The 25,176-nt window shown below is 37.0% G+C and overlaps 1 protein-coding gene across 1 annotated transcript in view; it reads right to left on the bottom strand.

Annotated features, from left to right (window-relative positions):
• The window catches only part of LOC149157800 (uncharacterized), a 294,458-nt gene that overhangs the window by 37,408 nt on the left and 231,874 nt on the right, over positions 1-25,176 (bottom strand). Inside the window, exons 6-7 of the mRNA XM_089436018.1 lie at positions 25,047-25,174; positions 24,872-24,958 (exon numbers count right to left, since the gene is read on the bottom strand). Of these exons, the coding sequence (XP_089292144.1) occupies positions 24,872-24,958; positions 25,047-25,174 (215 nt within the window). The remainder of the gene's footprint in view (positions 1-24,871; positions 24,959-25,046; positions 25,175-25,176) is intronic.

Below are 25,176 nucleotides of genomic sequence, written 5' to 3'. Positions count from 1 at the left end.
AAGGGACACATTATACCTCCTCGCAGAAGACAAATGCGAAGCTTTTTCATGCGGAGTCTCTGCCTTGTCGAGGGCTAAAGTCTGCTGCAAGTATGCAGCCCATTTGTACACGAAAAAAAGGAGCTCCAATCACGCAGACGAAACCTTAAATCCCGTTAAAGTCCAGGCAACAACCAGCTACCGTCTCACAAGCCAACGCTCAACGTAACAAGCACCGAGCCGAAGGGAGGAGTCCACAAATGGAAATGAAAATGCGGCTCAAAAATGTAATTAAAGTTCAAGCAACAAGTTATGGAGACACTAATGGAATATCAACAATGGGTAAGCTATGTCACGTCAACATAATCTGATTAAGGCCGAATCTCCTATATTATTTTCTTGATTTGGGTTGATAGAGACAAGCTGGTGCGTCCATGTACAGTCCTTCTAGTTTTAATAATTTGGTTCATGTTGGAAGATATTGCAGGAGGAGCATGCAGATATGATGATATCTACGCAGCTGGGTATGGGGTAAGCAACACGGCAGTGAGCAACATTATGTTCAAGGAAGGTGCGGCATGCGGGGCGTGCTATGAATTGTTGTGTGATGCAAAATCCGATCCATCTTGGTGCATCGACAGTGGAAGGACGTTACATTGTGCCTCAATGAGCGTTGGGTCCAACGCATCTCTGGGCAGCGACAGAGGCAGAGTAGTGCAGTGCATCATCATCATCATTTCTGGGTAGCGACAGAGGCAGAGCAGTGCAGTGCACCATCATTTCTGGACAGACGCAGTGGCAGAGATGAAGGGAGTTACGACTATTCTTAGGACTAGCTCTGATACCATGTCAGACCAGGAGTAACTCCAGACTTGGCAGAAAAACTGATTCGTTTATTTCATTAGGTAGCTATTGTTATATACATGAATGTGACTAATCAGTTCATCTTCTTGATGACTGTTCACATTCCAAATTCACCCAATCACAGAGGATTAGGTGTCAACAATTTAAAACTAAGTGAAACTTTAAAAAAAAAAATCTAAATCTGCTCTTTAAAAGAAAAGAAACTCCCTTATATATATCTATATATATATATATATATATATATATATATATATACATATACATATATATATATATATATATATATATATATATATACATATATATATATATATATATACACACACACACACATATATATATATATATATTTTATTTTTTATGATTTTAAAATTTTAAAATTTTTATGATTTTAATTTTTAACTCAAAATAAAACAAAGCTTTTAAAGAAAAAAAAATGAAAATCTAATCTAATCTAATAAAAATCAAATCTAACTAACATGAAATTGAAGCTTAAAAGAAACAAAGCTAATTTGAATTTTAAACTAAAAAAAAAAAATCTAATTAACTTTAAAATTTGAAACTAAAAATAATCTAAGCTAAATTAAAGTCTGAAGTTCTAACTAAAACCCAATGCAATTCCTTTTTTTTTATGAAGTTTTTTTATTTATAAAAAAAAAAACTTGAAATGAAACGAAATCATATATAACTATGTAGAGATTTAGAAATCTAAAAAAAAAGAGAAAAAAAAATGCGTAATCTAACTATGCTAACCTATCAATTATGCCCATACATTTAACGCATGCAATAAAACTTGGTCCGTAAAAAATATTGAACGTGCTCTTGCAAGTTTGCGACGGAAGCTGCGGAATGGGGAAGGAAGGCACATGAACGCAAGAGTTTGCAGACTTACGGCTTCAAGCAATTGGACGGTGGCAAAGAGAAATAGCAGCAGCGTGAAAAAGGAGAAGCCCACGTAGGTATAAACTGACAGCAAGGGACAGCAAGCCGACGCCGACAAGGAATACACAGCCTTGAGAAGAATAGCAGCGTGCAGTGAGACGGTTGCAGGTTTGATGGAAATGAACAGATTCGTGGGAGAGGGAGAGAATGCCTGAAAAACGCGTAGGGGAATGAAAAAGCAGAAAGCTGGAAGTAGGGATGGCAGAGCTTCGATGGGCAGCAGTAAAAAAAAAAATTTGGAATTGAGCCTTCAAAAAAAAGAACTGACGTCTAAACCAACAGTAAAACTCAAATCTAAAATGAAAATATAATGGAAATCTTACCAACGCATAAGAAAAACCCCGATCTTACCCACGTCATGTACGTTTCAGTGTTTTTTGCATTTGTACGTGGGCGTATGCAAATCCGCAGAGGCAAGGGAATGAGCTGCGTTGTATATATATTTTTGCAACTGCAGGTTTGAAATGGGCGTGGGGATGAATGGATTGCCCAGATTGCCCAGAAAAACCACTGAAACTCTCCACAAAATCAATATTTGAAATTCCCTGCTCCAAAATTTGCTTGATAAAACCCTGAAAATTTCTCAAACACCTGCACCTGTAACCTGCAAAAGAAAGGAAAACCTAAAATAATATATGTGCGTAGACAAAACTAAAAACCCTAGATCAACTAAGCAATTTACAGCTTTTGACTCTTAAACAGCCAGATTGATCAATAATCAGTAGTAATATTTTCAGAATATCAGATTTACTATGAAAAACTTTAGAAAATCTCTCATGCAAATTCAGAAAAATAAACTAAATGATAAACCCAAGATCAAAACTAGCTGAGCTCTGCAAGAAAATGCTTGCGGGAGTTGGTTGGTTCAGCCGAGAACTTCCCCAAACGCCCACTGATCTTCTTCGATAAGGGTTTCCTGCACAGCTCACTTCAACCATCAATAAAGAGAGAAAAAATAATACTAGATCTCAAAAAGCAATGGAGATACCTGCCATTACTTCAGAAAACCTAATACCATTCAAACCCTAGCAAGTGAACAAGATACCTGTGCTCAACAATACTCTATAATAAGCTGTTACTAATGGCTGAAAATCAAAATATGCAGAAAATAAAATAGCTCACAGCACTTCCAGAGAGTAACACCAGCAAGATTTCAACCCCAAAGTCTTTCTTTATTAGCACCAGACAAGTTTACAAGAGAGCTTCTTCAGCACAAGACTCCAAGATCCAATGATCTCATGAGACCCCTAGCACCCTATTTAAAGGAAAATTTCCCAACAGCTAGTTCGAGTGATCCACGTCAAAATGATCTCGACCGTCGATGAGGATCAAGATATCTCTTAATCTCCTCCGTCGAATTTTTAATGTTAAAAAATTGAAATTCTGCATTTATTTACTCAAAATATTATTATTTTATTATTTTTAGGCTTTTTACTTTATTTTTTTATTTTTTTTTATATTTTTTATATTTTTTTAATTTTTTAATTTTTTTAATTTTTAATTTATTTTTAAATGGATCCTCGAACTTAGCTTTTGGGAAAATCACCTAGGACCTAGGACTTAGGACTTATGAGGGGATTAAAACATTTCTTAACCCTCAAGACACTTTACATCATGACTTTTACAACTTTACATCCCAAGGGGGGAAAACCCATTTGACATAGACCCTCATAAACCACCCAGTTCTACGACACAACTATAATCTAGCAGATTAACACACTAGGATTCTCCTAAGATTCTAATGACAAAATCCATTCCGGCTTTGGGGTTAGGCTAAAGGAAAACTCTGCCGATCATGGATCGGTGAGACGAAAAACCTTCCGGAACGTAGATTATCACTTAGAAAATTAGGTCCACCTAGGAAATTCACATACATGACTCATATCTGCTAAGATTATTTACAATTTATACATGCAAACTGGGTTTACAACATAGATTGATCAAGCTGTTGATGACTGTCGAATGGCACGGACATGTCGATCAAGCGCTACCCTTTTTGCAAAGAAAAGGGGGTGTACTGCTATGGGTAGTTGACACGTAGTGGTCAACATCTGGCTCTACTTGGGGACACATTGTTGCACTGTAGGAATGTGAGAATCCAGAATCTGCATCCACGCAACACACAACAGAAATAAGTAGCGTCCATTCAAACATCATCATATAACATCTAAGCACATAAAAGATAGAAGCTCTTCATTTATTAACAAGGAAAGTAAATCTAATCCTAAATCAGAAATAAAATGCTGAAATAACAAGGAGTAGGGATAGAAATACAATACAAAGGATGCCCTATGGCATCAGATATCATCTTTGAAGAACAACTTGAGCATTTGGCCATTTGCAGGTAGATCAAGTGGTTCGCCATCCAATCTGCTCAAATGGAATGAGTTTGGTCCAGCTACGTCTCGAATGATATACGGTCCCAGCCACAAACTGTCGAACTTCTTATGTTTTCCTGGTTTTTCATTCTTGCGGTCCCAAAGTAGTACCATATCTCCCACCTGCAAAGATCTAGATCGAGAGAATTTATCAAAGCTTTTCTTAATGTTAGATTGATTTTTACATATAGCATCAAAAGTTGTCCTACGAGCTTCATCTAACTCCACAATCTGATCTATTCTATTCTGAACAACATCTTTATTAGTAGAAAAATTCTGGAGGAGCTGATAAGCTGGCAATTTGAGGTGCACAGGTAAAGTTACATCCAAGCCATAAACTAATTCAAAGGGAGATTTACCAGTAGCTTTCTTCTTAGTGATTCTATCTGCCCATAAAGCATACTTGATTTTGTTGTCCCATGATCTCTTATTATCTCCTACTATCTTCTTGATAATGGTTATGAGATTCTTGTTACTTGATTCAGCCAGACCATTACCCTGAGGATAGTAATTTGACGAATGAGATAAGACAATGCCATACTTGAAACAAAAAGATGAAAACTCTAAGGAACTAAAAGCTTTGGCATTGTCAGTAGTGATCTTAGCGAGGACACCAAATCTAGTAATGATGTTATTTTCAATGAAATCCATAATAACCTTTTCAGTGGCATTCTTAGCAGGAATGGCTTCAACCCATTTAGTAAAATAATCCGTAGCAGTCAAAATCCATGAGTAGCCATTGCTAGAATTTTCATGGAACTTCCCTATGAAGTCCAGACCCCAATGCTGAAAAGGTGCCTCTACAATGACAGGTTGTAGAGGCAGGGCAACAAGCTTCTGTTTCCCAGTGAATAGTTGACAGGCTTGACAGGCTCTAACAAACTTGTGCACATCAGAAAAAATTGAAGGCCAATAATAGCCAGCTCTCAGGATTTTGTGGGCGGTAGTTCTAGCAGCATAATGACCACCACAAAATCCTGAATGAAACTTAGAGATTAATTTCTTGGACTCAACGTCATCAACACACCTAAGCACTATGCCCTCAAGATTTCTCCACCCAAGGCCATCCTTCATAAGGCAATACTTAGTGGCTTTTAGTCTAAGTGCCCTTCTCTTATGAGCAACTAAATGGTTAGGACATGCAAGATTCATCAAGTAATAAACTATGTCCATGTACCACTCATGCTCTGCTAATCTTTGCAATTCCAATGAAGATAGATCGCTAAGACAGAACAAACCAAGAGTCTTTTCGTTACCTTCAGTTAACATCTGAGCTAAACCTTGGCCTTTGACCAGCTTGGTGGGTCTGATTTCTAAATCATACTCTTGTATTTTAGTAACCCACCTAGCGCGAGTCCCTAAGCAATTGGTTTGAGTTAATATATCCTTAACAGCAGAATGTGGGACGAAAGCAATGATTTTAGAATAACCCACATAAGTTTTAAAGTGCTTAAGAGACTTGACCAGGGCATAAGCCTGCTTTTCCATGGTATTGTACTTCAATTCGGAATTTTGAAGTGCTCTACTCATAAAAGCAATAGGCTGCTCGTGACTATCTTTATTCTTTTGAAGCAGGACACCAGCAATGGTATCTTCGGAAGCGAAAGAAAAAATCATGAAATCCTTGGAATAATCGGGACCAACTAAGACAGGAGCTCTTGCAATAGCACATTTGATTTCTTGGAAAGCCTTTTTGCTATCTTCTTGCCAAACAAATTTTGCATCTTTCTTTAGAAGACTTTGAATAGGCTTTGCTATTTCTGCGTAATTCGGAATAAATCTTCTAATAAAATTTATTTTTCCAAGGAAAGATTGAAGGGATTTAAGATTATGAGGGAGGGGAATCTTTTGGATTGCTTCAATTCTTTCAGGATCAATCTTGATTCCTTCCTTAGAAATGATATGGCCGAGTAATTTAACTTCCGTTACTCCAAAAACAGACTTAGCTGGATTCAAAGAAATCCCGTATTCTCTACATCTATCGAAAACTTGCCTAAGATGATTTACATGACTGATACCATCTTTAGAGAAAACAGTAAGATCATCTTGGTAAATTTCAATAAATTTCCCGATTAACCCTTTGAAGGCATAATCCATAGCCCTTTGGAATGTAGCCCCAGCGTTTGTTAATCCAAAAGGCATTCTGATGTATTCAAAGGTACCCCATGGTGTGGTGAACGTGGTTTTATGACAATCTTCCTTCTTAACCCATACCTGATTGTACCCAGAAAAACCATCTAGCAGCGACATCATTCCAGAACCGGTTACTCTTTGCAACAAAGTCTCCATGTTTGGCAAAGGGTAATTATCTTTCTTGCATGCTAGATTGAGGTTTCGAAAATCGACACACAGCCTTATCGTACCATTCTTTTTCCTAACAATCACCAGATTCGAACACCATGTCGAATGCCTTGTTTGAGCGATAATCCCTGCTGCAAGCATTTTCGCAAGTTCTTTCTGAACCAAGGGGGCTAATTTAGGATTAATTTGCCTAAGTTTCTGACGAAAGGGTTTAGCATTTTCATCTTTTAAGGGGATAGTATGTTCCATGACATCTTCCCTATAGCCCTTTAATTCATCATAAGAAAAAGCTAAAATATCTCGATATTCGCGAAGTAAATCAGTTAACCTTTTTCTTTCCTCCACACTAGTACCTCTACCAATTTTAACGATCTTTGGGTTTTCAGAAGTACCAATGTTTATCTCGAGATATTCGCCTGGGTCCATCTTATTTTCTTCTCTCAGCTTCGTGGCATCATGCCGATCAAAATGTTGCTCTAAGGCAACCACATTCCTAGGAGTAGGATTTATGATATGCTCATGATTTAAAGATCCGTCCTCCTCAGAAACTATCCGGAAATCCTCAAACTCATCCAAGCTATTAAGAAAACGAATGACTTGCTTTTCATCATTGAAGACCTGCCAATGCTCTGAGTTATCTGGAACAGACGGTCTGAAAATTACTTCCATTTTGATCTTATCTTTAATTAGCTCATCAGATAACTGGAAAGTAGTAGCAGCTACTGCAAGTTCATCTGCCAAAGTATTTTGCTCTCTTGGAATTGCTTCGAGGTTAAGAGCATCAAAATGCTCCATAGTATCCCACACAGCATTTCGATAATTTCTTAATCTTTGATTTCTGCATGTGAATTTATTTTTAAGCTGCATGATAACTAAATCAGAATCCCCCTTAATGCTAAGCAATTTAACCTTCAAAGACTTGGCCAACTCAAGCCCCAACAATATAGCCTCATATTCAGCGACATTGTTGGTTGCTTCAAATTCTAATCGATAGGCAAACTTGAAAATGTGACCAAGGGGAGATTTAAGCACTATTCCAGCACCTTTACTATGCCTAGACGATGCACCATCGAAGTATATATACCAAACTTTACCCTTGAGATCCCTAATCTTATCATCGGGAGGGATTATAAAATTAGACATGATGGCATAGTTCCCAATGTCAGATTGCTCTTTGATTATTTCGTTGTGAGATCTCTTAGGATCTTCAACATGAAATTTTCTTTCAGGCTCTCTATTTAGTCTTACAAAACCATCACCCCTAGGAGAAGGAATCATAGCATATGACCAATTCATTTGAATACTTCCTCCTAGATCAGAGGCCCACTTTCTAGATAACAGCATACCCCAGGCATCAGGCACATCCACAACAACAATATCCATGACATCCATGATGTCTGGGTAAACTGAAAGATGAACTTGCAAATCTTTGATTAAACCATGTACTTCGATTTTCTTAGAATCCATGGCGCATATGTTATAGTAGGGTCTAGAAACTCTTAAGTTAAGTTGTTCCATGACCCTTTTAGTCATTACACAAGCCGATGCACCAGAATCCAACATGCAATTATTCAGTTTATACCCATTAACTAATAAGGTGATAAAGAAAGGCTGGTGATCTTTGTTATCAGCATCTAAGCTTTGCAGATATATGGGAGCATCATGATAGTCAACTTCCCGAGTCTTCTGTTGAGAAGTATTGACTTGAGGACCTTGAATCGCTTTTAGTAACTTGTCTCTTTGGGAAGGGATTTTAGCAATCTCGGAGACAGGAACCCAGATTTTTGCATTGTTAAACCAACTTCCCAAATGACATCTATTCCAAAGTTTACACCAGGGTTAAAAGTTTGAGGGGGAATTTGATTCCCGCTTTGATCTTTATCCCTTCTCTGATAGGTCAAACCCTTATCTCTAGCAATTTCCAAGATTTGCTCGGGAGAGGGTTTTTCACCATATAACCTAGCCAAAATATCATCTTCATTTTCAAGGTTATTTATACTAAAAGCTGATGAAGGATTCACAACATCACAACTCTTTTCCTTGACCTCTATCCAATCATCCATAGACAAAGGAAACTTGTTGCCTACTACATTTATTTGATCACCTGTTCCAAACATTCCATTATCTAAAATTCTTCTAACGATGGGACAAGTGGCCTCTTCATGAAGAGCATCACAAACCCGACAGCAAGGAGGAGCATTATCAACCAAATTAGCTAGCGGATTAGGAGGTCTCTGCTCACTAGATTGACCCTTCCTTTGCCAATTGTTATTTCTATTATTATTATTTTGAGGTTGAAAATTCTGCGTTTGCGCTCTTTCCATTTGGATCAACCTATTCTGCAAAGTGGTTATCTCCTTATTATGATTAATTTCCATGGTTTCAATTTTTTGAAGCAATTTGAGAACAAGCTCACTTTCAGGTTCTTGAACTGCTTTTCCTTTAGGTTCCTTTAGTTTCGTAGCAGCCCTATCGAAACCTGGGATCTCAGACTTCCCAGATGCAGCCTTGTCCTTTTCAAGCTCTATAGCTAAGGCTTGGCAATCTCTATAATCATTAAGTTTAGCACGCCTTAATTCATAAGATGGCTCAGGACTAAAGGCATCAATGTAAAAATCTTGGAGAGTTTTGTCTGTAGGTTTATAGTCTTGAGGTAATTCTCTAACAATACCATTAAACGTTTCATTAAATTCTTCAACGGTTTCATCCTCTCCCTTTTTTATTAGGCTAATAGCTTTTACAAGGTGTCTTCCTTCTCTCTTGTCTCCATATTTTTCTTTAAATGCATTAATGATCGATTCTAAGGAATCAAATGAATTCTGAGGCTTTTCAGTAAACCATTCATGAGCATCACCTCCCAAGGTTAAAATGAAAAGAGTCATTCTAACATCTTCATGATCGAAATCAGGAGATCTTGCATATTTAGCCATCCATATACTAAAGTCTCTTAGATGCGAATTTGCACTAATAGCATTATCTCCCTGAAAGTTAGGCAATTTATCTATCCCGACTGATGGAATAGCATTGGGATACCCTGGAATGTTAGAAAAATTGCAAGGGGCATACATATCCATGACGCTGTGCCTAACTTGACTATTAAAAAGCAAATGGATATCAGAGAGGGCTTCTTGTCCAAGGTTAACAAGAAGTGTACGAGAAGAGAGTTTGTGTAATCATACTCTGAGGACCTTTTCAGGATCAGGAGTAGGATTGCACAGACTGCTTGGATGTCTTCTAGTATACACTCTTGAAGATAATATATGAAGTGGAGTCGCCACCTGAACAAGAAGTGAAACACGAAAAAGCTCGAAATGAAAGAACCAAGGACAGAAAAACTCTATCCCCAGCAACGGCGCCAAAAAATGTTGTCGCACAGATTGTCACGACAACGCTCAGACCGGGGGCTGTCACCCTGATCCCCGATCTCTCCGTTTAAGCCTGTCTCCCGCGGCTAAGGGGGGTAGACCCTATGAGATGATGAAAACCAACTGTGAACCAGTTGGGTTGGGAGACACGAAGGAGCAAGCACTAAATAGATTTTATTGAGTTAACAGACCAGTGCCTTGTGGAGCTTAATGTTTAAACGATTAATTATCAGATTTTGTGGAAAGATGAACCCATCAAAAATCATTTACCATTAGATAACTTAAGCAAATGCAAGACATTCGATAAACGCACAATGCTTTTATAGTGATCCAACGATTAAAACTCAATAACTATATTTCAGCAATTAAAATTTCGAAAGATAAATGCTTTAAACAACCACATCAAGTGCTAACCAGATATTACATTCAGTATCATTCAAGCATAAAAGATAAACATTAATTCCACATCAAAATTTTAGCCTCAACAGGAAAAAATAAAACGTGATAAATCCCCGAGCCAAGACTGAAATTAGCAAAAAAAAATAATTACCAAAATATTTTCATCTTTTTCAAACAAAATTTAAAACTAAGAGAAACTTAAAAAAAAAAAAAAATCTAAATCTGCTCTTTAAAAGAAAAGAAACTCCCATATATTATAATTTTTTATGATTTTAAAATTTTAAAATTTTTATGATTTTAATTTTTAACTCAAAATAAAACAAAGCTTTTAAAGAAAAAAAAATGAAAATCTAATTTAATCTAATAAAAATCAAATCTAAACTAACATGAAATTGAAGCTTAAAATAAACAAAGCTAATTTGAATTTAAACTAAAAAAAAAAAAATCTAGTTAATTTTAAAATTTAAAACTAAAAATAATCTAAGCTAAATTAAAGTCTAAAGTTCTAACTAAAACCCAACGCAATTCCTTTTTTTTTTATGAAGTTTTTTATTTATAAAATAAAAAAACTTGAAATGAAACAAAATCATATATAACTATGCAGAGATTTAGAAATCTAAAAAAAAAGAAAAAAAAAAATGCGTAATCTAACTATGCTAACCTATCAATTATGCCCATACATTTAACGCATGCAATAAAACTTGGTCCGTAAAAAAAATCGAACGTGCTCTTGCAGGTTTGCGACGGCAGCTGCGGAATGGGGAAGGAAGGCACATGAACGCAGGAGTTTGCAGACTTACGGCTTCAAGCAATTGGACGGCGGCAAAGAGAAATAGCAGCAGCGTGAAAAAGGAGAAGCCCACGCAGGTATAAACTGACAGCAAGGGACAGCAAGCCGACGCAGACAAGGAATACACAGCCTTGAGAAGAATAGCAGCGTGCAGTGAGAGGGCTGCGGGTTTGACGGAAATGAACAGATCCGTGGGAGAGGGAGAGACTGCCTGAAAAACGCGTAGGGGAATGAAAAAGCAGAAAGTTGGAAGTAGGGATGGCAGAGCTTCGATGGGCAGCAGTAAAAAAAAAAATTAGAATTGAGCCTTCAAAAAAAAGAACTGACGTCTAAACCAACAGTAAAACTCAAATCTAAAATGAAAATATAATCGAAATCTTACCAACGCATAAGAAAAACCCCGATCTTACCCACGTCATGTACGTTTCAGTGTTTTTTGCATTTGTACGTGGGCGTATGCAAATCCGCAGAGGCAAGGGAATGAGCTGCGTTGTATCTTTTGCTTTGTTTGCAGGCTTTATATATATATTTTTGCAACTGCAGGTTTGAAATGGGCGTGGGGATGAATGGATTGCCCAGATTGCCCAGAAAAACCACTGAAACTCTCCACAAAATCAATATTTGAAATTCCCTGCTCCAAAATTTGCTTGATAAAACCCTGAAAATTTCTCAAACACCTGCACCTGTAACCTGCAAAAGAAAGGAAAACCTAAAATAATATATGTGCGTAGACAAAACTAAAAACCCTAGATCAACTAAGCAATTTACAGCTTTTGACTCTTAAATAGCCAGATTGATCAATAATCAACAGTAATATTTTCAGAATATCAGATTTACTATGAAAAACTTAAGAAAATCTCTCATGCAAATTCAGAAAAATAAACTAAATGATAAACCCAGGATCAAAACTAGCTGGGCTCTGCAAGAAAATGCTTGCGGGAGTTGGCTGGTTCAGCCGAGAACTTCCCCAAAAGCTAACTGATCTTCTTCGATAAGGGTTTCCTGCACAGCTCACTTCAACCATCAATAAAGAGAGAAAAAATAATAGTAGATCTCAAAAAGCAATGGAGATACCTGCCATTACTTCAGAAAACCTAATACCATTCAAACCCTAGCAAGTGAACAAGATACCTGTGCTCAACAATACTCTATAATAAGCTGTTACTAATGGCTGAAAATCAAAATATGCAGAAAATAAAATAGCTCACAGCACTTCCAGAGAGTAACACCAGCAAGATTTCAACCCCAAAGTCTTTCTTTATTAGCACCAGACAAGTTTACAAGAGAGCTTCTTCAGCACAAGACTCCAAGATTCAATGATCTCAAGAGACCCCTAGCACCTTATTTAAAGGAAAAATTCCCAACAGCTAGTTCGAGTGATCCACGTCAAAATGATCTCGACCGTCGATGAGGATCAAAATATCTCTTAATCTCATCCGTCGAATTTTTAATGTATTAAAAAATTGAAATTCTTCATTTATTTACTCAAAATATTATTATTTTATTATTTTTAGGTTTTTTACTTTATTTTTTTATTTTTTATATTTTTTATATTTTTTTTCTATTTTTTTTAATTTTTTTAATTTATTTTTAAAAGGATCCTCGAACTTAGCTTTTGGGAAAATCACCTAGGACCTAGGACTTAGGACTTATGAGAGGATTAAAACATTTCTTAACCCTCAAGACACTTTACATCATGACTTTTACAACTTTACATCCCAAGGGGGGAAAACCCATTTGACATAGACCCTCATAAACCACCAAGTTCTGCGACACAACTATAATCTAGCAGATTAACACACTAGGATTCTCCTAAGATTCTAATGACAAAATCCATTCCGGCTTTGGGGTTAGGCTGAAAGAAAACTCTGCCGATCATGGATCGGTGAGACGAAAAACCTTCCGGAACGTAGATTATCACTTAGAAAATTAGGTCCACCTAGGCAATTTACATACATGACTCATATCTGCTAAAATTATTTACAATTTATACATGCAGACTGGGTTTACAACATAGATTGATCAAGTTGTTGATGACTGTCGAATGGCACGGACATGTCGATCAAGCGCTACCCTTTTTGCAAAGAAAAGGGGGTGTACTGCTATGGGTAGTTGACACGTAGTGGTCAACAGGTCGAATTAGGGTCCTTAGGCCGACTTGATGTGGAGGGTACATAAATCTTATTTGACTCAATACTAAACCTTTTTACATGATCCAAAAGCCCAAGAAGGGTCTCTTTGAATGTACAATGACTCTATAAACTCGATATTAATCCTAGGAGTCCACAATGGGGACTTTGACTAATACAATGATGACCCAAGCATCAAACCCATGCTTTAACAAGTCATTGTTACAATAATAAAAATTATTTTCTTTATTCTTTTGACAAGTACATTACATAATGACTCAAGTACTTTAATGAAGACCGAACATAGTTATATTTTCTAACATCCACGACTTTATAGACTCAATAAATTCTTTTACCAATTACAATTTGCCAGGAAGGGTCTTATAAGCATGATGTTGACTCCTTCGATTCATGACAATAAATCCTAAGACCTAACAAACACTAGAAGCACAAAGAATATGCTTTTACCTAGAAGACCATAAAAAATGAGCATGAAACCCATGCTTTAAAATAATAACTTATTATTTTCTTGCTTTGATTTGTTTGTTATGTAAGATACATATTGAAATGAGTACAACAACAATTATGAAGACCAAAACTAGTTACATTTTCAACAGTTACAAGAGATTAATTCTGCCCTAGTAAGGGTTAAACCCTAGCTCAATGTCACCTATGTCTCTGCCTCTAAATTTTGTGGACTTTTGCTCATGTTTTATGTTGAGAAAGGAAGGGTTGGGATCCATTAATGAGACCTCAAGACCACTGTAACAGGACCGAGTTAGAGTAGATCCCTTGTTGAAGTTGTAGGTAGTTCTCAGCACAAATATTAGCATTATTTCTCTGTGACAAGGCCTCTAGTGCAGATAGACTGAATCTTTGTTTTGGTGAAGCCAAAAGGTCTAAAGGGAAGCTGGAACTAGGCCGCATTAGCCTAGAATAATAGCACAGGAGGGGAGGACCTGGAACAAAGCAAAATCATAGGTTTAAAGAAGCTTTTCTGGCAAAATTTTAGGGTTGACATGGACTGTCCTAAAGCCCTAGCCAGGGCCAAGCAACCTCGGAAAAAAGGCAGTGAATTGTGACCTATAAAGGCTGGAGGAGTTTATTGATTGAGGCCGCATTATCCAAGGATATATGTGCAAGGATTGGAGTTGTTTGGAGGTCAAAATAGAGGGCTGAAGTACTGTTGTACAAACATGCTAACCAGTGCCAAGGAACCTCAGAGATAAGGTTCTGGATCATGATCAAAAGTAGAAAAAAGGAGACAGTCATTTGAGGTATGTTTCATGTTCTTCTATTAATGCATTGTTTGATGGTTGGATAAAGAACAGTTTGGCTCAAGAGTCAAGACTGTTTGTGAGGGTTGACCTTTGGAGAAGCCAAAGGGATGATGTCAAGAGGGCTCCTCATCAAGCAAAATTTCATCAAGTTGTAGAGAGGTTATCTTCTTTGTTTGGACAATGATGTATGGCAGTATGACAATATGTTATATGGCAGTGATATATTTAGTAATGGCAGTGATTGGCATGACAGTGACCTTGATGTATTGCAGTAAACTTGATATAGCAGTGACCTTGACATTGCAGTGACCTTTGGTGTATGGAAGTGACACTCTGATGTATGGCTTGTCTCTATGATGATCATATGACAGTGATGTATGGTCGTGTCTCTATAACCATGATGTATGGCAGTGATATATGGCAGTGGATTTATGACAGAGATGTGTGGTAGTGTTCTCATGGCAATGTCCTTATGACTAAGTTGTATGGCAGTGTCCTTGCATGACAGAACCTCTATGACAGCGACAGTGAAGTATGCAGTGCTCTATGATAGTGACAGTGATGTATACTGTGCTCTTATGACAGTGTGATATGGAGGCTTGTGCATGCCTCTCTAGTATACTTGTCTGTTGCTGGGTTGGCCCCAATGTTGCATAAAGCAAGGACGAAGCGGGGACATTTTTTTGGAAGCAAAGCGTCTACTATATATATATATATATATATTCTTGCATCTATATTCAAAAAAAACATCCAAATACCAAATTAGTTGTAGAAGATATGAAAACATGCATATTTGTACATAAATCAAGATAGATATGGAATCCATTGTACATCAATGATTCTAGATTCTAGCAATTACAAACATACATCAAATTTTTAAGCATTAGCATATCATAAAACATAAAACATTTAGAAGATAAAATTATAAAACAATCAAATAACTTATCTAGCAAGTGAGCAACTGTCAACATGAGTCATGTCCAAAATTCAAATAATAATGTTTACAAAATAGGCCACTTGGCCACCACCAAGTACACACTGAACTAGGAAGAGTAAGACAAAAAAGTTCAAATTCACAAGACTACAAGTCTAGTCTATGACAAAAGTAGTAAACTGTGAATATATCTACTAATCTCTCCTCCTTCCACCACGACCAGTATGTGAGCCTCCATGTGGTAGCAGTGAAGAAGATGGTGGTTGTGGAAGTTGTGGCAGTGGAATTGATGAAGATGAAGCCCCTGTTATTGGTGTTGAAGCATGGAACTGAGGAACCATGGGATTGGATGGGGGAGGCATCTCAACTCGATCATCATCATCCTGGATAAGAGCATCCTCCAATTGCTCTAATCGCAACACTCCATCCTCCAAATTGGCATCCTCTGGATTTTTTTCCAAATGCTTAAGGTCTTTATTAGTCATTGCATCATCACAGTAATGGGACAACAATCGCAAGTTGTAGTGAACATAAACCAAGTTGTCTTCCTGGTCTAAATTTAACCTGTTCCTTTTAACACTATGGATAAAAGAATAAGAGCTCCAACACCTCTTTGCAGAAGAAGTGTTTACAGCCTGTGATAGCACCCGCAATGCCAAAGTTTGGAGAAGTAGAGTAGCTCCTCCATGCATGTTCCACCACTCAAGAGAAGATAAATTCTCTCGATCTCTAATTGTATGATTGCTCCCAAATGGGCCAGTGCCAAGTGTATAGTTGCACAATTGTTTCCACAGCATGGTAAACTCCTCATCAGGGACTAATTTATCCAATGCTTTCATATAACTAAATAGAACCTTTGGATCTAGGTGTGGTTTTCTCCTGCTCCCCCTACGTGTTGGTGTTGAAAGTCATGATAGATGATAGTATTTAGGTGTCAGAACATATGCAAATCATGCAATGGAATGTTTAGCATTTCCCATTGTTTTTTACCTCTGCATTAATATAATTGTACAAGGTGATATCTCTAGGCTCAACAATGTCTTTAAGATGCCCCAACATGTTATCCATTTGCTCATACACCTCCCCAATTATTGGTCGACCTGGATCTGCAAACTTGATAATGTAATAAATTGGTTTGGTGAAATGCAAAACATATTTAATCTGTGACCAAAAGTAATTGTCAAGAATATTGTCTTTGACTACATTAGCACCATCTCTATCACTGTTAATGTCATCCCATGATTCAGAGGTCGCCATATTAGTTAAAGATTGTTTCACCTTCACTAGCCGCCTAAAGGTGAGGTAATAACTTGCAAATCTTGTTTTTGAAAGTTTAAGCAACTGCAACTTGGAGTAAGTGCCAAAAAAGTAGTTTACCCTTGTATGCCCTATGCTAAATTTAATGAGTTGCTTCCCTTACTTGTAAAGCTCATTAATCCATCCACATTCTTTATGCTTCACAATATCATGCATCAAAAGGTTCAACGTGTGCACCAAGCACCTGGACCAAAATATGTGTGGATGAGTACACTCAATAATTTTTCCTACTGCCTTACAATTTGTTGCATTATCAATGATTACTTGAACCACATTATTAGAACCAACATCTTTGATTGATTTCAATAGAAGATCTGCAATGTTTTGGGAAGTTGCATTGATGGAGAAGGAGTCATGACTTGCAAGAAACACTACACGGCTAGTAGAAACACCAAGAACATTTATCAAATGTTGGTTTCTAACATTTGTCCACCCATCTGATACAATGGATAACCCACAATCCACCAACTCATTTGTAAAAAGTATCAAACCTCTTTGAACCTTTGCTTTTTCTCTTTCTAATAACATAGTTCTAGCTTTCTCATAGTTGGGGCTCTATTATCCTTTTGGGGCTTCATTGATGCCCTTAACCATATCATGCCGATAGGGAGAGGGAAGCACATTGAATGGTACACCGCAAATACAAAGAAACCGGACCACCTTTCCATCCACATCACCCCTCCCAACTACATTCTAGAAATCTGCTATTCTTCTATTTTCAGAGGTTGCAAAAGTACCATGACAAGATGAGCCACCAAATATAGAGGTTGCACTTAATTCGAAATGAGCTTTTTGTTTCTTGTTTGTCTGTTATGCAGCCTCCTCTATTTCAACATATTTTCTTCTTTGTTACATTGAAATCTTAAGGCAAATTGTTATCCCCACGGGACCCTTTTTCTCATCACTGTCCATCACCCCACAAAGATGCCTCCTCACAGGGGTATATGAATCACTATATGGTTTTCTTCCATAACAACCATGAGGGCACACGAACTTGTAGCTTCCACCACCTTTTCCACCCTCAAGTTTGGTCACATAATTCCACAAGGGTGTCAATGCTTTCCCCTCATGCATTTCAGTGTCCTCTTCAAACCCTTCCTCCTCATCATACATTGGATCACTCACATGGGTACCACTATCCTCTTCTTCTTCTTCCCTTCTATTCCTAATCCCCAACACCATCACGAAAACAAAAAGCAGAATGATATATATAAGTCAAAAGAACACCACTTTGGAATATGAATATGGATGGTGTTATCTCTTAGAGGAAAATCGGTTGCGGGAAAACTTCAAAGGTAACCTCGAACCTCTTTGAGGTAGAAAATTGGCCCTTCAACCTGGAGAGGGATCTCTCCCTAAAAACTCAACTACTCAAAGTCACTGTAGTAGAAGGTTTGCAATTGAGTCCTATGGCCAGATTTATTGAAAATGATTGAAATTTGATTGGGCTATGTGAAATTTCCACCATTAGGCATGGATTCTAACCCAATCAGGTCTTATACAAACACAGTTTCGATGAGCAAAACACAAAAGCAGGGTGGCAATATTTCCTTTTGACACTTACGTGATGAAGGAAACTAGTGTAAGGGTAAAGTGATCAACAATTATTAATGCCTGAGAAATAAAGAAAAAGGAGCATAAAATATGGATCCCAATCGCATTCGCTTTTTACCAGAGATGAGAAAATATAAAACAGAGCAAAAACAGACAGGGAAATACAACACAAGAATTTCTGCAAATGCTCATAAAGATTGTTCATTATAGATCTACTCAAAATACACAAGGATGCTAAATCCCAAAAAACACCAACCCTTTCTTCTTCTACAGTCTTTGCTTATATAAACAATACAATAACTAAAACAAATTTGTACATCAAAAATAATCACAGTAATCCATAAATATAAGTATAAATCTCTTAGGTGCATGCATATGAAACTTTCCAAACCTATCTGCATCTAAAGATCATGTTGTTGCTAGAGTCATGGTTGGAGATAAGAATCAGCAAGTCGAATTTTGTGAGATGGCATCCAATGGGAAAATTTGGACGCCCAAATTTCTACTGCAGCAACTAATTAAGTTCTTTCTATTTGTTAATTACTGAACAAATTATTTACTGCTTCCTACAGCAAATAACGAAACTAATACACTGCAGCCTTCACCAATTAAAAATTATATGCGGAAACAAGAAACTGGGCAAGAAAGAGATACACAACACATTACACCATTATTTTTGGACAAATGTCCCGGAAAAACCCAATGCGAGAAAACCGGTGCAACAACTGAGGGTTTGTATTATTAAGCAGTAGTTTTCTGAATACAATCTTTGGATGCCTTGTTGGCTATCCAATACAGAGAATCTGACTAGCAAATGATTAGTGAGAAGTACCTCACACGATCACTAGTGATCTGACACTAATCCAAACCCTAGATTGTTGGCCCCACACTAGCTTTGCGTAGCTCTTGCGTCAGCCTACGTAGTTCTACATCAGCCTCTCCGGGGATCTGCATCAAATCTCCCGGATCTCCTACTATTTGGAGATTCGAACTTCAGGGCGTCTAGTCTCACACCCCATCTTCCTGAACTAAAACTCATCTCTCCTGGCTGGAATTCAAACTCCCTCTGAAACTCTGCGCTGCCTCTGTGTGGGCTTCCACTGTCCAGCGTAGCCTCTGCGCTACCTCTGTGTGGGCTTACACTGCCCAGCGTAACCTATGCGTTGCCTCTTTTGGATCTCTCTCTACCTCCTCTACAATGTATTCCCGGATCAGGAAATCTCCTTCCGGGACTATCCCTACCCCTTACTACAAGAAATCTCCTCAATCGATTCTCTAGCAACTATTGCATTGCCCTCTTCGAGAAATTTGATCTCTTGATCTGTCTCCAAGCCTCCTAAAGCTTGATGCCCATCAAGCCTCCTCTTATAATTTTCTCGTTGAGAACCAATGGCCCAGATTAAATTCTAATCAATGGCTTAGATCATTTTGGCTTGATCCTCGTCTTCTTCTAGAAGTTTCACCCTCAGTTTGATTAATACCCTTTAATTATTTTAATTTCCTAAGTTTAGATTTAGGCAACCATTAAAAATAATTAATTATTTTAATAAAACTATCTCCGGGTGGAATTTCCCAAAACAATTTATAGGTATTGTGGAATACATACGTCTTAGCCTCCCTACAAATTTTGAGGCTAAGAGCACATCCGATGCTACCAGAAATCAACAATCAACAACATTCCATGAGCTTTTTCTTCATGAAATCCTAAAAAATAGGGTCCAGTGATCCCTTCAAAAATCTAAAACTAAGATAGTTGTTAGAAAACCGAGAGAGGTTTTTTTAAATGGGTCTGTTGTAGACAAAAACCTCTTTCGATTTTGAAAAATTCGTTCTTCTTCGTTTGGAAAGCGTGCCTGAAATTACTGTGTTTAACAAGAAAAAACATAGTTTTAACTAACCATTTTTATAGAAATGCATTGCTACTCCCATTGTCAACGCATTTTCCTTTTTTTATTTTCAAACACACGATAACGCTAACACTCTCATTGTCAACACATTTCTAAATTTACTGAACTCACAAAAGCGTTGATAGTCTAGTTATCAACAAATACCTAATAACGATGACACTCTCTTTGTCAGTGTATTCTTGCTAATAACTTTCTGAACTCAAAAAGCGTTGATAGTCTCATTATCAGTGTTTTTCTTGTTTATTACAAATATTTTCGCTAACACTGTAATTGTTAGTGTTTCTTAAAAAAATTCAAACTCAAAATAAAATGTGATAACAGTTGGCTTCACGGGGATGTTGTCGATCATGGATGGCAACAAGAACCCCATAGACCAGAGGCCTGATCTATTGGGCTATTTCCAGCTTCTTACCTGAAACTTGTATCCTACTCTATGAACTTCTTTCCAACTTAGTCCAATCATCAACTAAAACTAAACCAAGCCAACTGAAAACTATACTGCAATGTGAAAGCTAAAAATTGTTTATTACAATCGAATCCACACTTGAACTCTGGTTTCAACCTGAACACCAATTGCTGAAAACTAAAAACTGAAATGCCAAAATGAAAGGATGCTCCATCTTGTGAGCTTATTTATGTACATTGTTCCTATTCTAACCAGTTGACTTTATCTTTCTTCAAGTTATATGAAACTTCCAATGCAACCAATCTAACATCTTATTTGAAAACTAGACTCCTTGATTATAGTTGGTTAAAATAAAAACTTGACAATATAATGATAGCTCAGAATAAACTTGATCTTCACAGTGAAACCATGGTTGAAAATTTGAACTAAAAAGCTCTTCAATATAAATGGCTACAAAATCATCAAATATATAGATGCCATATCTTGCTTGATCTTCAATGTATTTTGTAATTTTATTATCATGGTTGAACTTTTCATGCATGTTTTCTATTTCAAATTCATAATCCAAAACAGAAAATTCCCCACTCTCAATAACAGAGGGAAGCAATATGTTTTTTCGTTGTTGTTGAGAAGAAAGTCCAAAAGAATGATCTTGATATAGAAAAATTTATTGATCCTCTAAGATTACAAGCTCTATCTGAATTTCCTTGGAATACTCCTACGAAATGAATCTTTTCTTCTGAGCTACATTTGCATGACTTTAAATAAGAGGAAAAAAATGCAGAAAAATTGTTATCCACTTTACCATCAGTATATCCATCATTCCATTCTCTAAAACCTTCAATGGAAACATGATCTACTACTAATTCTTTTTTCTCCATCCATGTTTCCAAGAAGATAACCCAAAAGCTTGTTATGGATGTTATGGACTTCACAAACAAACATTCAATCCAAATTTTGCACTTCCCATGGAATGACTCATAAAATAATCTCATGTATTCATCTTCACACTTGACTTTAAGAAGATCAATAAAGTCCCAAAAATTTGCGATATGTTTCAAAGTCAGGCTCAAATCATCACCACTAAATTTTGGTTCATTTCTCAAAAAATATTCATATTTGGGTAGATGATTAGGAAAACTAGGAAGAACTGTAAAATATAAACTTGCATACCTTAAAACAATAATCTCATGTATTCATCTTCACACTTGACTTTAAGAAGATCAGTAAAGTCACGAAAATTTGCGATATGTTTCAAAGTCAGGCTCAAATCATCACCACTAAATTTTGGTCCATTTCTCAGAAAATATTCATCTTTGGGTAGATGATTAGGAAAACTAGGAATAATTGTAAAATCTAAACTTGCATACCTTAAAACAATAGTAGCAGCGTCTGAGTTCTTCATTGGCCTAGTGAAATAACCATTGAATCATTTGAGCTATGAATCCTTCTGACAATGGAGTCGCCATGGAAGCTTCTAACTCTAGATTCTTGAAAATGGAGTTGCCAGAGCAAACACCTTGCAGCCAAAACTGATATCCAAATCTTTGTTTGCCCTCAGAGATCTGATCTTAAACAATGAAATCATTTGGGAAAATATGTCTTTCGCTCCTCGGCAACGGCACCAAAATATTATCTCTTAGAGGAAACCCTGGTTGTGGGAAAACCTCTAAGGTAACCTCGAACCTCTTTGAGGTTGAAAGTTGGCCCTTCAACCTGGAGAGGGATCTCTCCCTAAACTCAACTACTCAAGGTCACTGTAGTAGAAGGTTTGCAATTGAGTCCTATGGCCAGATTTATCGAAAATGATTGAAATTTGGTTGGGCTATGTGAAAGTTCCACCATTGGGCATGGAGTCTAACCCAATCAAGTCTTATACAAACACAGTTTCAATGAGCAAAACACAAAAGCAGGGTAGCAGTAATTCCTTTGACACTTAAGTGATTTAGAGGAAGATGAAGGAAATTAGTGTAAGGGTTAAGTGAACAATAATTATTAATGACTGAGAAATAAAGAAAAAGGAGCATAAAATATGAATCCCAATCTCATACTCTTTTTATCAGACATGAGGAAATATAAAGCAAAACAAAAAAAGACAGGGAAATACAGTGCAAGCATTTTTGCAAATGCTCATAAAGATTGTTTTCATTAATGATCTACTCAAAATACACAAGGATGCTAAATCTCAAATAAACACCAACCCTTTCTTCTTCTGCAATCTTTGCTTATATAAACAATACAATAACTGAAACAGGTTTGTAGCTCAAAAATAATTACAGTAATCCAATAATAGAAGTATAAATCTCTTAGGTACATGCATATGAAACTTTCCAAACCTATCTGCATCTAAAGATCATGTTGTTGTTGGAGTCATGGTTGGAGATAAGGATTAGCAAGTCGAATTTGGTGAGGTGGCATCCAAATCAAAAACTGTCCATGAGCTTTATCCTTAGAAAATCATGAAAAATAGGGTCCAGTGATCCCTTTGAAAATCCAAAACCGTGATAGCTGTTAGAAAACCGAGAGGTTTTTTTTAATGGGTCCGCTGCGAACAAAAACCTCTTTCGGTTTTGAAAAATTCATTCTCATTTGTTTGGAAAGTGTGCCCGAAATTACTGTGTTGTACAGGAAAAAACAAAGTTTTAACTAACCATTTTTACAGAAATGCGCTGCTACTCTCGTTGTCAGCGCATTTTCCTTCTTTTATTTTCAAACACACAATAACATTGACACTCTCGTTGTCAACGCATTTTTAAATTTACTGAACTCACAAAAGCGTTGATAGTCCAGCTATCAACAAATACCCGATAACGCTGATACTCTCATTGTCAGTGTATTCCTACTAATAATTTTTTGAACTCAAAAAGCGTTGATAGTCCCATTATCAGAATTTTTCCTGTTTATTACAAATATTTTCACTGACACTGAAATTATTAGTGTTTCTTAAAATATTTCAAACTCAAAATAAAATGTGATAACAAATGGACAACCTGCAATGAAATGAGCAAGAAGAAAGAATGGGGAAAAGTAGGAGAAAGAAGAGAAAAAATAAAAACAACAATGACTAAAAAATGAGGGAGTTTGGGGTTTGCAATGCCAATTACCTCTTTAGCTCTTGTAGATGGCAGCTCTTCTTTACTCCTCCAAGCTCTCCTCAAGCCTCTCTTCTCCAAGCTCTCCAAAGATGCAAGAATGAGGAAAAGAGAGGGGAAAATGGATTTTAACCCCATCTATCTTTTTCTCTAACTCACCATAAACCCAACCCATGTTAGAGCCACAAAAAAATAAAAAAGGCGGGCCTCCGCGGAACCGCTCGTCATCCATCGGACCCGCTCGGATCCGTGCCCGATCTGTAGGGATTCAAGGCGGATCCCTGTCTGGAACCACGGATCGAAAATTCAAAACCGCGGATCAAGCCCACGCAATTCTGGATTCCCAGGAATCGGCCCAATCCGATGGAACCATGGATCCGATTTTTGGATCCGCAGTTCTGCCAAAAGATCACCCAAGGATCCATACGGGACACGATTCCGCCCTTGGATCTAGGATCGTGTAACATTGCCTAAGCCTTTACCATATCTAAGGCCACTCCTAGGGTTTCTCCCAAACCCTAACCTCTATTGTAAGAACAAGGGCTTCCTAAGGTTTCCTTCAAACCCTAGCATTCTTTTAAGTCTCCAACATCTTCATCTCTTTCACTCTTGCTTGATCATGAAATCCATCATAAATCTCCTCACGAGGGTGATCTCAGTGACTTTTTTCTAGCCCAACTCTGGTTCCATGTTAATTTTAGGGCTAGATTGTTCCTTGTTGAAGAAAATTGCATTTTTTTTACTTTTTCAACATTTTCACATTACATCACCCCATAACATCATATCATTATTAGCAATTAAGTAGAGAGAACAATAACATCAACAATGCAGCGGAACAGTAAAGAACAATAGAAGAAAAACATACACAATAAAGACACTAGGATTTTGGTCGGAGGCCAAGGTGAAGCCCCACAAGGTGGAAAACCCATAAATCAATTGTTCTTTTTCTATTAGATATTCATCAATGTTCAGTTGAGATAAAAAGTACAATAAGAATGAGACATATGTCTTTCATCATCAATCACATTAGGCTTCATTGGGCCAAGTTTGGTGAAAAATTGATTCCCTCTTAAAAAGGTGAAAATCCCAAACAGAGATTTGTCGTGTCGGCGTGTTATAATTTGAATTTCCATAATATTTCTGAAGAATAAGAAAGACAATTCCATTGGTAATATGAAATTTAACACCTAGAGGAAGTTTATATAGTAACGTTATAAAAGGAAGGAATTGTCACCTGAAATGGCCAAGTATGCCAACCACTGCCAGTGTCATTCCAGCAAAGTAAGTAAACGTATCACCGACAAACACTGAAGATGGGTACCTGATATATTTAAAGATAATGAATAAGTGGATATCACTATAACAAAACCAACCGAGCAATTTCATAGCAACATGTTAGAGATGAATACCAGTTATAAGCAAGTAAACCCAGTGAAGCTCCAATCAAAGGCTGGATAAGATAGATAGAAAAGGCATGTGCTTGTTTATAGTCATCCTCTGAAGATAATCCAATTTGCATGATATTATGGATCAAGATCT

This window comes from Pinus tabuliformis, chromosome 5_2, assembly GCF_031772625.1.
Source record: "Pinus tabuliformis cultivar Carrire ecotype Pingquan chromosome 5_2, CPIR1, whole genome shotgun sequence".
Taxonomy (NCBI): domain Eukaryota; kingdom Viridiplantae; phylum Streptophyta; class Pinopsida; order Pinales; family Pinaceae; genus Pinus; species Pinus tabuliformis.
The sequence above is the reverse complement of the archived record's forward strand: the minus strand, read 5'-3'. Positions and strand labels throughout refer to the sequence as shown.